General features: G+C 48.1%; 1 protein-coding gene across 1 annotated transcript in view; it reads right to left on the bottom strand.

Moving 5' to 3' along the window:
- Positions 1-15361, bottom strand: part of DDX31 (DEAD-box helicase 31) — an 83031-nt gene that overhangs the window by 5246 nt on the left and 62424 nt on the right. The window contains exon 19 of the mRNA XM_017849534.1: positions 14215-14383. Coding sequence (XP_017705023.1) covers positions 14215-14383 — 169 coding nt within the window. The remainder of the gene's footprint in view (positions 1-14214; positions 14384-15361) is intronic.

The following is a 15361-nucleotide window of genomic DNA, read 5'->3' as shown; positions in this document are numbered from 1 at the left end:
AAAAAAAAAAAAAAAAAAAAAAAAAAAAAAAAGACCTGTCCCTTCACAGACAAACACCATGAGTCTGGGGTGGAGGGAGGCAACCACTAGGGTGTACACTGTGCCACTGAGTAGGAACAGGAGAGCCCATGTGGTGGAAGAGGATGTATGTCTTGGAGATGGGGCCTATGCACCTTCAGTTATCACCACCACCTCTCCTGGCTATTTCATCACGTTAGCCAATGTCCTTTCAACCTGGGATGCAAAGCCAGCAGTCCACACACTCAGAGGTTCCGGTGGTCAGCAAGCAGGCAGAGGGTGGCATTTTCTAGCCCAGACCTCTTCCTTAAGTGGGAGAAGCTCAGGCCAACCCTGCAGGGGTTTCACCTGCTGTCACAACAGCCACCTCAACAAAACCCATTCGTCCCTTGGCCAGCTCCCTGTCTCCTTGTCCTTTGTTCCAAGGCCCAGTGCTGAAAAGGCGAAGTACAGATGGGAAGATGAACTACTCTAAACCCAAACATGCGATGGGCGCTCAATTTCTCCCTCTGCCAAGCTGCAATGCTCCCAGGAACCTGCCAACTTTCTCGCCCTCCTTCCCCTCCAAATACCCGCACCCCTCTCCAATGGCCTTCCTGAGCATCCACCATAGTAATCCTGTAGTTACCAAGCAACAGATCAGTTTATCTAACCACAGGGAACTCCCTTGTAGTGAAGGCTGAATAAACCCCTCCCCAGTTACCAGGCTGGATTACTCAGCATGACAGGCAGATGCCACTTGCACCACCAATAAGGTGAAATCACAGCCTAATTAGAAAATCAATATACCCTGTTACAATGACCACTGGAGAAGAGAGATCGCAGGGCCTTCTCCCAACTTCATCATTAAATTCTCAGAATGATCTTCCTAGCTAAAAAGCCATTCTAATTCAGGCTTTTGTTAATGGCATTCTGTTATAGGACAGAAGTTTAAATTTTATTTACGTACTGTTAAGTATCAATAGTTTCAAGTTTTATGGCTTTAGGGTCATGTTTTGAAAAGTCTTCATCCCAGGATTTCAAAAATATTAAAGTATTTTTTCATCTAGCTTGCTACTGCTTTAATTCCATCTAAGTTTTATTTTGAGTAATAGAGAAATGAACTGTTTCTTCCTAAGAGTTATCCAGTTATCCACGACGGTCACTGAACAATACATCTTTTCCCCAAGGTTTTGAAAGGCTCCTCTAGAGCGCTTCCTGCAGGCTCTGTTTGAAAGTAGTGATGACCACAATGGCGTCCTGAATAGGCTCTACAAATAGACGAAAACATTTAATCGAATACCAATTACATGGGCTGTTAATGGATTTAAATATAAAACAGGTCAAATCAAAGTCATTCAAATGACTACACGACATAGGCATTAACATTTAACTCACTTTTCCAACCACCACCTGAAACAAGTACTACGAGTATCCCCACTTCCTGGTAAGGAAACTGAGGCACAGAGAGATTAGGTCATTTGTCCAGGGCCACAAACCGGTAATGCAAGAATGTGAACTCAGGAAATCTGACCTCACAGAGTTTAACCATAGCAGTCTGCCACCATGCTACAGTTTTCAAAACAAGGGGCAAGTTCCTGGCGTAAAATGTTTTTAATATACATAAATCCGTATGTCTGTATGTATACGTGTAAAGTCTGAAGGATAAAGGAAATGTATCAGGGTGAACCTGAATGTGGGCTTGTGGGTAATTGTTGAGCTTTTCCCTATGTCCTGTAATTTTACAATGAGCATGCATTGTTTTTATAATTAGAAAATAACAGTATATTCACTCTAAGGGGAAACAAAAGCAAATGGTAGAATTTTGTCCAATAGTGAAAGGCCAGAGTATTTTAATTTCTACTAATCAGAAACCTCTCTGCCTTTTGCCTTTGAGTTGGTTTGATTCTGCGAGGCTGTAGTACAACTAAAACACAGACAGACAGAGGGGGTTCTTCAGACAGACAGGATTGATCAAGCACACTCCTCTGATCTGATGTTCCAGGGCCATGGCTAGGCGCTGAAGGTCTCTGCTGGGGACACAAGTCCCCCAGGTGGGAAGAAAAGCCTGGGCTCTCAGTGAACGCAGGAGACAGCGATGATTTCAGGTGGCCCGGGGCTGACTGAGTCTCTACATTTGTGCCTGACTCCATGGATGACAAAAAGGTGGCCATGTATGGGTAGGGTTTTGGTGGCTCTCAGGTCACAGTGAGGGTAACAGGCAACTCCAGGGGAATGTGACAAGCGGGCCCTCTGTATGCTTGTACACAGAGGAGCTGAGGTAAAGAACAAGCTGGTATGAGATGCCATGATAACTTCACCTTGGCGTGGGCTGACCCAGGGAGGATGCTACCCTACCTTTTACGGTCAGTGAGGAAAAGGAACTGTATCAAGACTCTTGGAACCTCCGGATTCTGTTCTGGCAGAGAAGTACACTGGCAGACCAGCTGTTTCAGGGGTGCCTTCTTTGTGATTTCTTAGGATCCAACCAAGTCCAGCTTTTGTAAAACTACCAGAGTCCCAGCAGATGCTCGGCTCCAGTTGAGTCCTGCTGTGGCAGTGAGAATCATGGGAACCACAGCAGCATTCTTGGGAGGGGTTCTGTGGACACAGAGGCTGGTGAAAAGTGGACTTCAGTTTCGTGCCAAAGATCAAGATCTAGTGAAGCTCAGAACTCTGAGCCCTGGGCCAAGGACAGGCACAGTGGCAGGCAGCGCAGATCACAAGCAACTGAGAAAAACCACGGATGGTCCGGCGCACTTGCTGCCTGGAGGCCACGCACACAATGGGAAAGAGGAGAGATCATATTTAGGTACAGCCAATGTCTGAAAATGAAGGGCCTAACCAGAGCCCTAGAAATGGATGGGAACTTTGAGATTATTTAGCCCAGGTGACCAAAACTCTTAGGAAGTTCTGTCAGAACATAAGCAGGAACTTCAGATGGCAGGTGGCAGTGCTGGGGACGGGCAGAGGACCAGAATTTGATGACCTTGGTTGGAATCCCAGTTCTGCCACTCGCCTAGCTGATGACCTTGTGGAGTCACAGCAGCTTTCTCCAAGCTTCGTTTTCCCGTACATCAGAAAGGACCTACGCACAGGCACATGGCCAGTATGAAGGTAAACGGCCTACAGTGTGTTAGAGAGCTCAATACATTTTAATTCTCTGTGAAGTCTCATGAATTACTGCTAAGATGGAGAATACAGGGTGAACATGGTAACAATGACTTGTGGTTGGAACTGTTATATGATTACACACTGAAAATACTGACTGAGCGAGACCAGCTTGGGGCAGAATCCCAGCCCCACACCCCAGAGCGCAGCCCCCTGGGCCTGTCCTGTTTGACACTGTGGGTGAACTGGATGATATCATGAGGCATATCTACCACATCTGCAGGAACAGCGAATACACTGGCTGACAAAATAACAACAGTCCAGGAGACCAAAGGGATGGCCCTACGCTGGCAAGGTGAGCTTGAACTGGGACAGATGTCAGGTCTTGCCATTAGAAGGGTGGCATACATTGTCACATATGCAAATGGGCAGGGATTTAGTTGGCAAGTTTCAACCTGGAACCAGAAGTCTGGGTTCGAATCCCAGCTCTGCCCAGTGGACAGTGGTGCCATCATGGGCAGTTTCCTCCTCTGTAAAACAGGGATAACATCATGATTGCAGTGAGGACCACAGTGGCCATCCATCATGGGGGCCAGTGCCTGGCCGCTGAGGACCCCATCAGTGGAGCCGGCATCCCTGCCATTATTATCCCCTGCACTAACAGACGTGATTGCCCCATACTTCTTGCTGAGCAATTTCCATTTTAAGTCTGGATAATTTCACGAACCAGATTTTGAAAAGAACCTGGACAGATAGGATAGGTGGAGCTGAGTCATCCAGATGACAGGCTGCAACAGTGTGGACCAAGGAGCAGCTGGGCCTTGGTATGGCCTGAGACAGGCACACCAGAAGTAAGTCCCGGCACAGCCTCATACAGGCTGTAGAACTGATTCTGGAAGGTCGGCCAAGGTACTTATTTCTCTAAGTCCCAGGTTATTCACTTATGAGACGATTAATGAGCTAACATTCTCAAGTATTCATCACACAGCCTGTTATGGAAGTACTCAGTAAATACTGACTATTGTTATTATTAACAGCATGAGAAGGAGAAAAGGGGAGGAGACAAGAGTCATCCTCAGATTTGTGGCACATTGCCATGTGAACTAAGGCCTGGTCTGATCATTAACACCACCTTCTATGTTTGCACATCATGTACACACAGCATTTGAATCTCACAGAGGCCAAACAGTGGAAATAAGACCAAAGGGTGGAAAATGAAAGTCATGAATTCTGGTTCATTCTCAGAAGCTCTAATGGCAAGCCAGGTCCATGAATGGACAGCCCTGGGGGCTACAAGGCACTGGGATGCCAGGGGTGCTGAAGCAGAGGCCACACTAACCATGAGAGGTGCAATGAGACCCACGGGACCAGACTGGGCCAGGCTGGGCTGACTCAGGGAAGCCTATGTAGTTTCCATCTTTTATTTACAGATCAAAGAGAGGAAGTGAGACAGGGCAGAGGAACCGCTGTTTATCAAACACCCACTCTGAGATCAGCCCTGAGCTAAGGCTGCACATTCCTTACCGTTCCCCACACCCTACACCCTACACGACAACCCGACAGCACCTCCATTTTACAGCTAAGCTGTTGCTGGGTGCTACGGTTGGGATCAAACTCAGGAGTGTGGGCTTCAAAACCCACGCTCCTAGCACTGTACCATTCTGCTTCCAGACCTAGAGGAAACTGGAAAAAAAGTCAGATCCAAATCTTGCTTATGATCATCTCTTCTCAAAGTTGTTCCAATGATTTCCCCAAAGGGTAGAAAACATCTACGACCCACTCTTGGAAGTCTGGCCAAGGTACTCAACTCTCTAAGTCCCAGTTTATTCACTTACAAAAGGATTAATAAGCTAATGTACTAAAGCATTCATCACACTGCCCATTACGAAGATACTCTGACAGTTGCAAACCAAATTCTTCCACACACACAACCAAACATCTCCTACTTTAAGGCCATTTCTTTGGTTACCTGAGTAGTTATCTCCTTGGGTTCATATACTTGCTATTTCGCCCAATACAGATTCTATAAACCAGCAGCTTCCAGACGGGGCAGATGAGAAAGCGGACACAGCCCTTGGCTGAGAGTTTGGGCTTCAGGGTCTCTCAGACTCAGAACCACATGACCAGGCTCCGAGTTCTACACTGGCCACTGAGGATCCTGCCTTGGTCACAGGGTCTGGGTGAGGCCTCAATGAGATAATGTGCATGGAGGACTCAGCTCGGCAGAGAACACACATAAGCCCTCAAAAGAGATGCTGCCACCACCGCCACGAGCACTTAAAACTGACATGCACAAAGTGTCACATGCTGTCGCTCTGGGATGCTGGTTCTCAACTGTATCCCTCATTTTGACTATTAAGTAGTTAACGAATCACTCTACATTTTGGACTGTAGCTGTAACACTGGGACCAACATGGAGATATTTGAAAAAGACTTGAAGTCATTTCGTATAGGTTATAACACGATGGAAAGGTTCTGACATCATTAAGAGGGTGGAGGGGCCCCAGATACACACCTTCCTATTGCAGAAAGCAGCTTAATGAAAGCAGCGTTAGATTAGAAGAGGAGAGTAGGTAGTCGGCTGTAATACAGGAGGGGTTTGGGATGACTAAAACTACCCTTGTGTGCAGCAAGGGGAGACCTGGGGGACTGTCATGTTCTTTCTTGATCTCTCACATGATATGAACTAGAAGAGCTCTGAGCGAGGACGAGCTAATGAAGAGCTGGTACTCTCCTGTTGCACGCAGCCACATCTGGCATCTAGCAGTTCGTGCTAGGCCAGCCATATCTTCTAATTCCAGTGCTTGGGCAGCTCCAGCAGCGGATGTGCCTGTCTCCAGCATCGTCCCGGGAGAGGCTGGCTGGGTTCCTGTTCTTTGTTGTCAGCCCTGACTGCATGACTGAAAGCATGCCCTGTGGTTCCCGCTGTCTGCAGGTGACCCAGGTGTGGAGGAAGCTCAGGGTCACTGTGAAATCCTCTAATCACCTCATTAGCAAGGTGGGGAGAAAGGTGGGTTTGTTCCACGAGGAGGCAGAAAGCTGGTAATTGCATGGTGTCAGATAGAAAAAAATCACAGTGGAAGCAAAAGGCCAAATGTAGAAAGCTGCGTGTGCACAGCTGTAATTAAACCAAGAGCCTGAAAAGTAAGGCCCACAGTACCTGACCATAGAAAGAAGGTAAAGCAGTGGAAACTGTCTTTGCATGGGGTGTGCTGAGAGGGGAAGGGCAGACCCCCTGCTGGAGCGTGTGCCCACACCATGCAACGCATTTGGAGTTGCCTGTGAACACGACGTGCGTGACCTCTATAACCAACAGATGGATTCATTTGACAAACGGTCCCTGAGTGACTACAGGCCGGTGTTCCCCACTCAGAAGAAACGCAGTTGCCTTCCACAGTAGTGCTCCGATCCCTTGCTCCACACTGGACGAGAGTTTATTAAGACAAATGTCCTAAAGACATGATGATCCAGCATGGACTCCAGAGGTGCCAGCCTGCCTCCCTTGACAGAGGCCACGAGAGCATGTTCTTGGCTATCATCTGTGCAGCTTGCCCATGGTCTACATAAAAAACCACTGATTAATCCTAACTCATCCTTAAACTACGGATATATTCAGCCAGCACCTCGCTGCCCTGCCATGTGAAGGAGGACATCTCATCATCTGCTCTGAGGCCACATTTCTTTCAAGTTCCCAGGGACTGTCCCTAGGTCAAGTTCATGGTCACTTCTATCTCACTCTTCATAATTTTAGATTTTACTGAACCATGGTCTCCTGGGTTGGAGCCTGGGCAGAGCATTTTCATATGATTCCCCAGCAGATTTCCAGAGCACATTCTGTTTCCCCATATACTGCCACATCTGTCCTCATGGCTACTTCTAGTGGTCCTAACTGTTTTGCTCTGGTCTTCCGGCAAGGCCTAGTGACCTCTCTCTGCCTGGATGCCTGCTCTGGCCTTGTCTAGGTGGGGTGGAGGCCCCACTCCTGAGCCCATTCATCTCTGTGCTGTGGGCTGATCCCAGGCTTCCTTCACTGGGGAACAGAACCAGCGGCTTGGCCACCAGGGGCATCGGTAGGGGGAATACAGTCCTTCCTGAGGATGCCTTTATGTTGAGGAAGGAGATCCCAACCCCAGGCCTGTTCTCTTAGGACAGAATGACCGACAAGCGGCCCATGGAGTTCTGAAAGATGACTTTCCCAGCAGGCAGGGTTTGCTGTTTTCCAAATTCACTACACAATAAAGAGGGATTTACCTCCTTTTCATGTCAGAACAATTCCTCCTCCTTTTCTTTTCCTTTTTGCACTTCCTCTCAGAATTATAGGACATTTTGGTTTCTACTCATCTATTACAAAAAATTTACTGAGCACCTACTATGTGCCAGATTCTGTCACAGGTGCTGGGCATTTGGGTTGAACATCTCAAATCTGAAAACTGATATGCTCCAAAATCCAAAGCTTTCTGAGCACCGGCATGATGCATGATGCGTGACACTAAAAGGAAATGCTCACTGCAGCACTGCAGATTTCAGGGTTTGGGTGCTCAAAAAACCTGTACAACGCAAACACTACAAAATCTGAAAACACTGAAACCTGACACACTTCTGGTCCCCAAGCATTCTGGATGAGAAATACCCAACCTGTATGATGAGCAAAAACCAGGCAGGGTCTGTTCTCCAAGCTACACTTTCGAGGAGGGGCAGACGCTGACCACACATACAAATAACACCATCAGCAGATGTAAAGCTGCCACCACGACAGACCAGGGTCAGGGCACAGAGGCGTGAGGGTGTCTGCTTGGCTGGGGAGGGCACCGCAGGGAGGGGAGAGGTCCAGGCCCAGGATATGTTCAGGCAAAGGCTCTGAGGAGAGGATAAGAAACAGGGGTGTCGGATGAGGCTGAACAGTCAGCAAAGGCTGGGGCCTTTGTGAGGAGGGGGGTTTGTTGTGGCTTGCTCTAATCACAGCCTAACGGGATGCCACTGAAAGGTGCTAAGCCAGGGCAAGATGGGGTGAGGGCTGTGGAGGTGCTGGCTGGCTGTGGCACCGTGGCCACAGGCAGACTCGGTGGGAGACTTTCAGAGGTTCAGATGGTGTGCCGGGGGCACTGAGGGCTGCTATTTATAAAGACAGTGTTTGGGACGCGGAGGGAAGAGACCGGTTTAAGGAGGCCGGAGGGATCAACAGCGTTGGACGCGGCTGAGACGGAGTAGATGAGCACTGACTCAGGTGCAGTGGATTTACACGGAGAAATCCTCATGTCTCCGAGTGTGGTTTCGTCCAGCCTCTCATCTCATGTTTGGCCAATCTGTCTTTTTACAGAATGCTAACTGGCTCAATGAAATCGAGAAAGTTTTCACAGTGGGCAAGATTCCAGGTTTGCCTTCAGCTAATTAAGTGATATTAGGGAGGTTGTAAATGCCACATAAAAATTGGCAGGCAAGCTGCTCTAATGATGAGAATATTGCTTTACAGGGAGATGCAGCTGCAGCTTCTTAATGCTCGTCTTTGAGGGACCCGGTTCCATGTTTTCAAGGTTGTTCCTGATAAGAAAAGTTCCAGGGTGCTAAAAGGGACTTTTCTTACTCTCGGTTCCACAGGTATTTGCGACAATGGTGGGGGCTGGGGGAAGCAGCAACGCGGTAATATGGTCGCTGTGATGATCACCGGGTACTCCCGCTTATTCCCGTGCTGCACACCACGCTGTTTCCACGCATCCTCTGGCTTGACCCCCACGATGAAAGGGCGACTTGGGTACCTCCCTTTGAGGCCAGAGAACCCAGGCACAGAGACACTGAGTGACTTGTCCAGAGGCACACAGACTGCAAGTGGCCCAGCCAGGATTCAATCCCGGTGTGTGATTCAAACCCAGATGCCATCACTGATTCTCCCAGAGTCGGCACGTGAGAAACCAGAGAGGAGCAAGGGAGAGGGCTAACGGGGGTGCGGACTCCTCAAGCTAGAGCTCTATTCCACACAGTTAGCTCTTCCCAGGTATTAGACAACCGCTGAATGAGCAAGGGTGAGAATCAGCGAACACCACAGCACAGGCCTTCTAAGATGAAAAATGCCCCAAACCAGAGCTTTGCAAAATTTCAAATTGGAAGCATTTGTGATAATTCAGACAGGAAAAATCTGTGAACCTGTCCTATCTATGAAGAAGGGGTGACTGGTGTGTATGATTTCCACGAGGAGGTTTATTTTAGAAAATAAATGACTTCTAGAACTTCCGAAGTGTGGGAGATTAAGGAAATCCTCTGCAGGGCCTGGCACACAAGCCACAGGGTGCGCTGGTTCTGGTCCCACTTTCCCTCTTCCTCCTGATCAGGGCCCGCTGAGCACTGACTTAGCATGTCCAGATCTACTAGGTACTAAGGGGTAAGAGAGCCCCAGTTTAGACTCTATACCTTATCTGATAAAATTAGGAGCTACCAGGTAACATTTGGGCTAAGCTGACTTGAGAAAATTTATACAAATAAAACTACTTTCCAACAATTCAAACTGCTGTTTGTCTAGTAATCTTAAAGAGGAAGCTGGGAACAGGGGGGACAAAATTATTGCACTACTGATAATGAAGATGTCCCAGATGTTTCTAAGCTCTAAGAACAACATTAGAAAGGCAGGTGGCAGAAGGAAGGGGTAAAACCAGTCTCAGGTACTATAAACTGAATCGTCTGGGCAAAAACTAGTACGTGAGCACAGCATATAATTCATATAAAACAGGGTGGTTTAAAAACAGCAGACTCACTCTTTCATACTGTCACAGTATCACCAAGATCTTTAAACATTTCTACAATTTGTTTTTATTTTTTAGAGATGGTGTCTCACTGTCACCCATGTTGGGTACAGTGATCGCAGTTCGCTACAGCCTTGACTTCCTGGGCTTGGCCTCCCAAAGCACTAGGACTACAGGTGTGAGCCACTGTGCCCAGCCTAACACTAAGAACTTAAGGCACATCATTTCTCTATCATTGAGCCATTTTCCGCAGAGTGGCAGCGAAATGAGAGAGAATCGTGGCCCTATTGAGCGTGCCTGCCTGCTCACTGTTCCTGACATGTTCTGCTCATGTGACGACCTAGACAGACAGACAGACACCTGGCAAACAACACAATTCTGCCTCTCCCAGCAGAGAGAGCTGAGCCTCAGCATCTCCTGGAAAGATGGAGATTTTGGAAGGATATGTTACCTTTGCTACTCAGAAACTGCTGAATCTACTATAGCTTCAAAATAAGAACTGCATTTCATGGAAGGAAAAATGCTGTTTTCATGACGGATGTTGCTAAGGGGGCCACTCAATATTTTACCGATAGCACCTACTCTCTGTGTACATGTCTATGTCAGTGTTTGGGGTGGGGGCTGTTCTGACAGGTTTGCATGTAGGTGTCAAAAGAGTTTTTGTGACTATGACTGTATTTCTGTGTGTAGGGGAAGATATTTACTGTTCCCTTTCAGAACTGAGCACTGGAGAAGTCGACAGGAACCTAGTCATTAAGATCTCATTTGGGGCCATGAACTATTTATTTTCCTTTTCTGAAAAGTGGTCGAGTGAAGGACTAAAGGCAATAAGAGATGAAGGGTCCCTCTCCCATCGCACGGACCAGCCGAACAGCCTCCTCTCTAACCTGCTCCCGATCCCCATTCTAATAGCCGCCTGAGCTCCCGCTTGGCATATGACAGGTGAGACAGGCTTCTGTTAGTCTGATGGATTTGGCTTGCAGATATCACAGGTTTGCACATAATATATAATTATTCTAGGCAGTAAACACCGTAAAATGGAATGCAGAATAGTTTAGAGAATTTAGTGCCATTATTTTATTCACCCATACAAAACATAAGGAACCCATTCTCTTTCTTGACAGATGGATTTCAGAGGAGACGTTTCAGCTCAGAACAGTAATTGTGACCACAGCATAACTCTCACACTTCGTGGGGTTTAATGGACTTTTCTTTCCAGTCCTCAAAAAGCAGCAACTGGCATTTACTCAAACCCTGACTGAGGTGTGGAAAATCTGTCAAGTTTTCTCTGCCGCTTACCCTGACCACAATTATACGGTCCATGTGCAGATTAGCTGCAAAGTCATTCCTCCTCCAGGAGTGACAAGATTTCCCCAAATAAAAAAAAAAGGTACCTACTGTATCCTCGAGTGCCCGTCTGCCTTCGAAAGGCAGGGGTTGGGGGAGGATCTAAGGAGTGTGAAGAGAAATGCCTTCAAAAGAAGGGCATAACAACGGAAAAAGTAGCTGTAACAGAGTGGGGACATGGCAAGAACAGAGAGAGGCATTGTCACGGGCGGAGTAATCCTGTGACACACTGCTGTCACTCACCGCCCGGCTCCCTGCCGCGCCAGCCAGACATCAAAGGCTGCCCCATGCCATCTTACATGCTCTTTATCGGCTAATCAGCCCATTCTTCCCTAAATAAAGCCCTGTTAAATCCCCTGCTCACAGGGGTATCGTGGTCTTGGTGCCCATCTGCTAGCAAGGGTCAGCTGGGGCAGGAGGCGGCGGGCTGCTCTCTCCCTAGCGGCTTCTCAAGGTAAGGACAATGCTGGCTCCAACTCCCCCGCCCACAGGCCTCCTCTCTGCTTTCCAGGAGCTGGGCCGGTCTGAGGAGCTGCTATCTGGATTAACACTTGCTAATGAAATCTCCAGTCATAAAGGCACATCATCTGCTAACTATGAAATCTTGGGATTGCATTTATTTTCAGGGAAGAGGAATAAACAAAGATGTGTGTTTCCATTTTTTTTTTTTTTTGAGACAGTGTCTTACTCTGTCACCTAGGCTGGAGTGCAGTGGTGCGGCTCACTGCAACCTCTGCTGTCCAGGTTCAAGCGATTCTCCTGCCTCAGCCTCCCGAGTAGCTGGAATTACAGTTGCCTGTCACCACGCCTGGCTGATTTTTGTAGTTTTGGTAGAGATGGGGTTTCACCATCTTGGCCAGGCTGGTCTTGAACTCCTGACCTCGTGATCCACCCGCCTCAGCCTCCCAAAGTATTGGGATTACAGGAGTGAGACAGTGCGCCTGGCCAGATGTGTGTTTCTTAACAGTAATCATTTGGCAGGTCTCTTCCTCCGCCCTCAAAGTACCACCATTGCCGAGATGGTGACAAAATGGTCAGGCTTCTGATGAGGCTACTCTCAGTCACCAGCTGTGAAGCCTCATGGTTTCACCCCACACTCAAAGTTAACATGCATGGGTACCGGGGACAGCAGATCCTAAGACAGGAACCCAGTTCCCGGGCCCTGCAGCCTAGAATCCTGGCCCAGTCAAGAGCACCTGGGAGTAGAGCTGAGGCATCTTGGCCCTCCGGGAGGACAGCCTGGCTCTAGCACAGGACGAGCAGAAACGTCTCTGGGCTGCAGCCCTGCTCTGCACCCCTGAACCTCAAAATGGCCTAGAAGGAACCAGAGAAGGACACGTCCACACTCATCTAGGCACTGCAGGACAGCAGCACAGGGAAACTGTTTTTCCTCAAAGAATTACTGGAGCATTGTCTTATGTGAGAGTTATTAGTATCAGAAAAGAATCAAGCATCTTAAAAATTCCAAAACTGGCAACAGAATTAGGCAACATTCTATCCATTCCAAAGACACGTGGAGGTGCCAAGTCCCCCAGAAAGGTCAAGTTGGATGTCCCCGAATACGCTTTTTAGCTTGTAAGGATCTTCATCTGTAGGGCCCTGTATGGTTCAAAAGGCATATTCACAAGTCACCTCATCTTTTTTTTTTTTTTTTTCTGTAGAGACAGGGTCTCACTATGTTGCCCGGGCTAGTCTCTAACTCCTGGCCTCAAGCAATCTGCCTGCCTGGGCCTGCCAAAGTGCTGGGATTACAGGAATCACCTGATTTTGATTCTCAAGACAATCTTGTGAAGTAACTAAAAACATGGATTTTCTTCTCCCTAGCGTAGTTGAGATCGAGGCTGTGAGACGTTAAGAAAAGGCATGGCCCCAAACTCACATCAGAACAGAGCTGACTTCAGTCCAAGTTCCCTGATTGCAGGACCAATGGTCACTTCTCTCCACTGGGTGGTCCCTCTGTCTTGGCCGTGACAGGCTACAGAAACAGGGCCCTGACAACTTGATGGAATACCTGACACTTCCTGGTAAACAGGCAAGCCAGACATCGTGTGGGAACAGGCAGTGCAGAGTGGTCCTTCCTGCAGATTCCCAGAGTCAGTGGGGGAGCCTCTGGCGTTTGTAAATTAACGTGGAAAAGGGAGGATAAACAATGCAAACTAACCATCCAGAACATTCTAGGATTGAACCTGGAAATCAGGGCAGGTGAGAAAAAAGTCTCTGTGCCCCAAACATTTGTTCGACGGACCATTCCCACATAAACAATGAGACCATCCACCCCAAAGTTCTGACATGAGTAGCTCACAGGGCCTCAAGCACTCTCGCTCCTGTGAGGGGCTGAGGCTGGTACTAAAAGAACACATGTCTTTGAGAAGAGGAAGAAAGCCTTTTACAAATGTAGCGTGCTGAGGGAAATCATCTCAGCACTGTGCAGACTCAGAGCCCAGCCTCGAACAGGGCAATACCTCTTCCTCTCCCCCTCCTCTCCCCAAGACCACTGGACAGTCCTCAACACGCTGTTTTTGGGAGTAAAGGGGAAGGGCTCACTGCTCTTGCCTTGATGAGTGCTCACCACTGGAGGTGCAACTCAGTAGTAAGGAGCCCAGTGCTGACCCCAACGCCAGCCTGTTAGAGATTTGGGCTTCGGCAGCTCCTGGAATCTGTGGCTCAGGCACTCAGCCCTTCCATCTCACTGGAACAAAGTATGCTCCTAGGGCTTGTCACACAGAACACACCAGAATGTGTCATACACATCTCGGATGCTTGCCAGGGCAGACCGCAGCACAGCTGAACCTCCGACTACAGCGAGTCCTATGAACCCCACCGCATTTGGGCGCAAAAGGAGACACCCCTGAATTTCGGCAAGATGAGGGGGCTTTCTTCTCATTCCAAGTGCTTGTTTATTGGGAGAAGGGCAGGTATGAGTGAGAAGAGAGTTGTGGTGAGCATGGCAGCTAGCACTTCACCTCACTGGTGCTCATGTGAACGGAGCTCTCTAGCCCCGTCACGGGACGAATTCAGCTCATCTTACCTTTTTAGGTGTGCTTTCCTTTTCTTTCTAGTCAAGGCACTAAGATTCCTGGGGGCATCTCTTAGCCCGAAGCTCTTCGCCACATGCCCAAGGTGGAGGGATCGGACATGGAAGATGTGCTTCAGCTCCCTGGGGTAGGTGGCGTAGGCTTGGATGAAGGACTGCAGAGCTGAAAGAAAAGAAAAGGGAGTGGGGAGGGAGGCTGTCAGGACCGGGGTCTCCAAGCTCCAAAGTGCCTGGCCTAATGATTATCTTCTGTACTTTATCTTGCCAGGCAACGAAACATGACAATTACAACATACACAAACAACTAAAATCTAGACTTCTGTGTATTTCTTCAATTCCTAAACAACAAAAAGAAAAAAACTACAGGGGACCACAATTATTACTTGAATATGCCCAGTAAAATTTCAGATTTGACCACAGAGCTTCTAACAATCCAACAGGGTGAGGCCCAGCACAGCACCTGGTACCAACAGGCAGTTGGTAGATGTCTGTTGTGTAAACGAGTGAAAGGAGAGAATGGGTGAAGAAACTAAGAGATGATCAACATAGGACATCGCTTTCTTATGAAAATGAGAAAATCATTAGACATTTATATTAACACATTTTTCCTAATTAAATTTTACTTACTTTTGAATAGTTAATGCATGCTAGTGTGTTACAAAATTCACAAAGTTCAAAAGGCTTTATTATGACTGTCATGTTTACTATGAATGAATGACATTACCACCAATGCCCCCTTCACCACAAGCCCCACCTCCAGCTCCCTTATCCACAGGCAATCCCTGATACCAGCTTTTCTGTTTTTTTTTGGGTCTTTTTTTTTTTTTTTTTTTTTTTGAGACGGAGTCTCGCTCTGTCGCCCAGGCTGGAGTGCAGTGGCCGGATCTCAGCTCACTGCAAGCTCCGCCTCCCGGGTTCACGCTATTCTCACTGCCTCAGCCTCCGGAGTAGCTGGGACTACAGGCGCCCACCACCTCGCCCGGCTAGTTTTTTTTGTATTTTTTAGTAGAGACGGGGTTTCACCGTGTTAGCCAGGATGGTCTTGATCTCCTGACCTCGTGATCCGCCCGTCTCGGCCTCCCAAAGTGCTGGGATTACAGGCTTGAGCCACCGCGCCCGGCCCCCTTATGGGACTTTTTAA

Source organism: Rhinopithecus bieti, unplaced genomic scaffold (genome assembly GCF_001698545.2).
Source record: "Rhinopithecus bieti isolate Rb0 unplaced genomic scaffold, ASM169854v2 scaffold_2205, whole genome shotgun sequence".
Classification (NCBI taxonomy): Eukaryota; Metazoa; Chordata; class Mammalia; order Primates; family Cercopithecidae; genus Rhinopithecus; species Rhinopithecus bieti.
The sequence above is the reverse complement of the archived record's forward strand: the minus strand, read 5'-3'. Positions and strand labels throughout refer to the sequence as shown.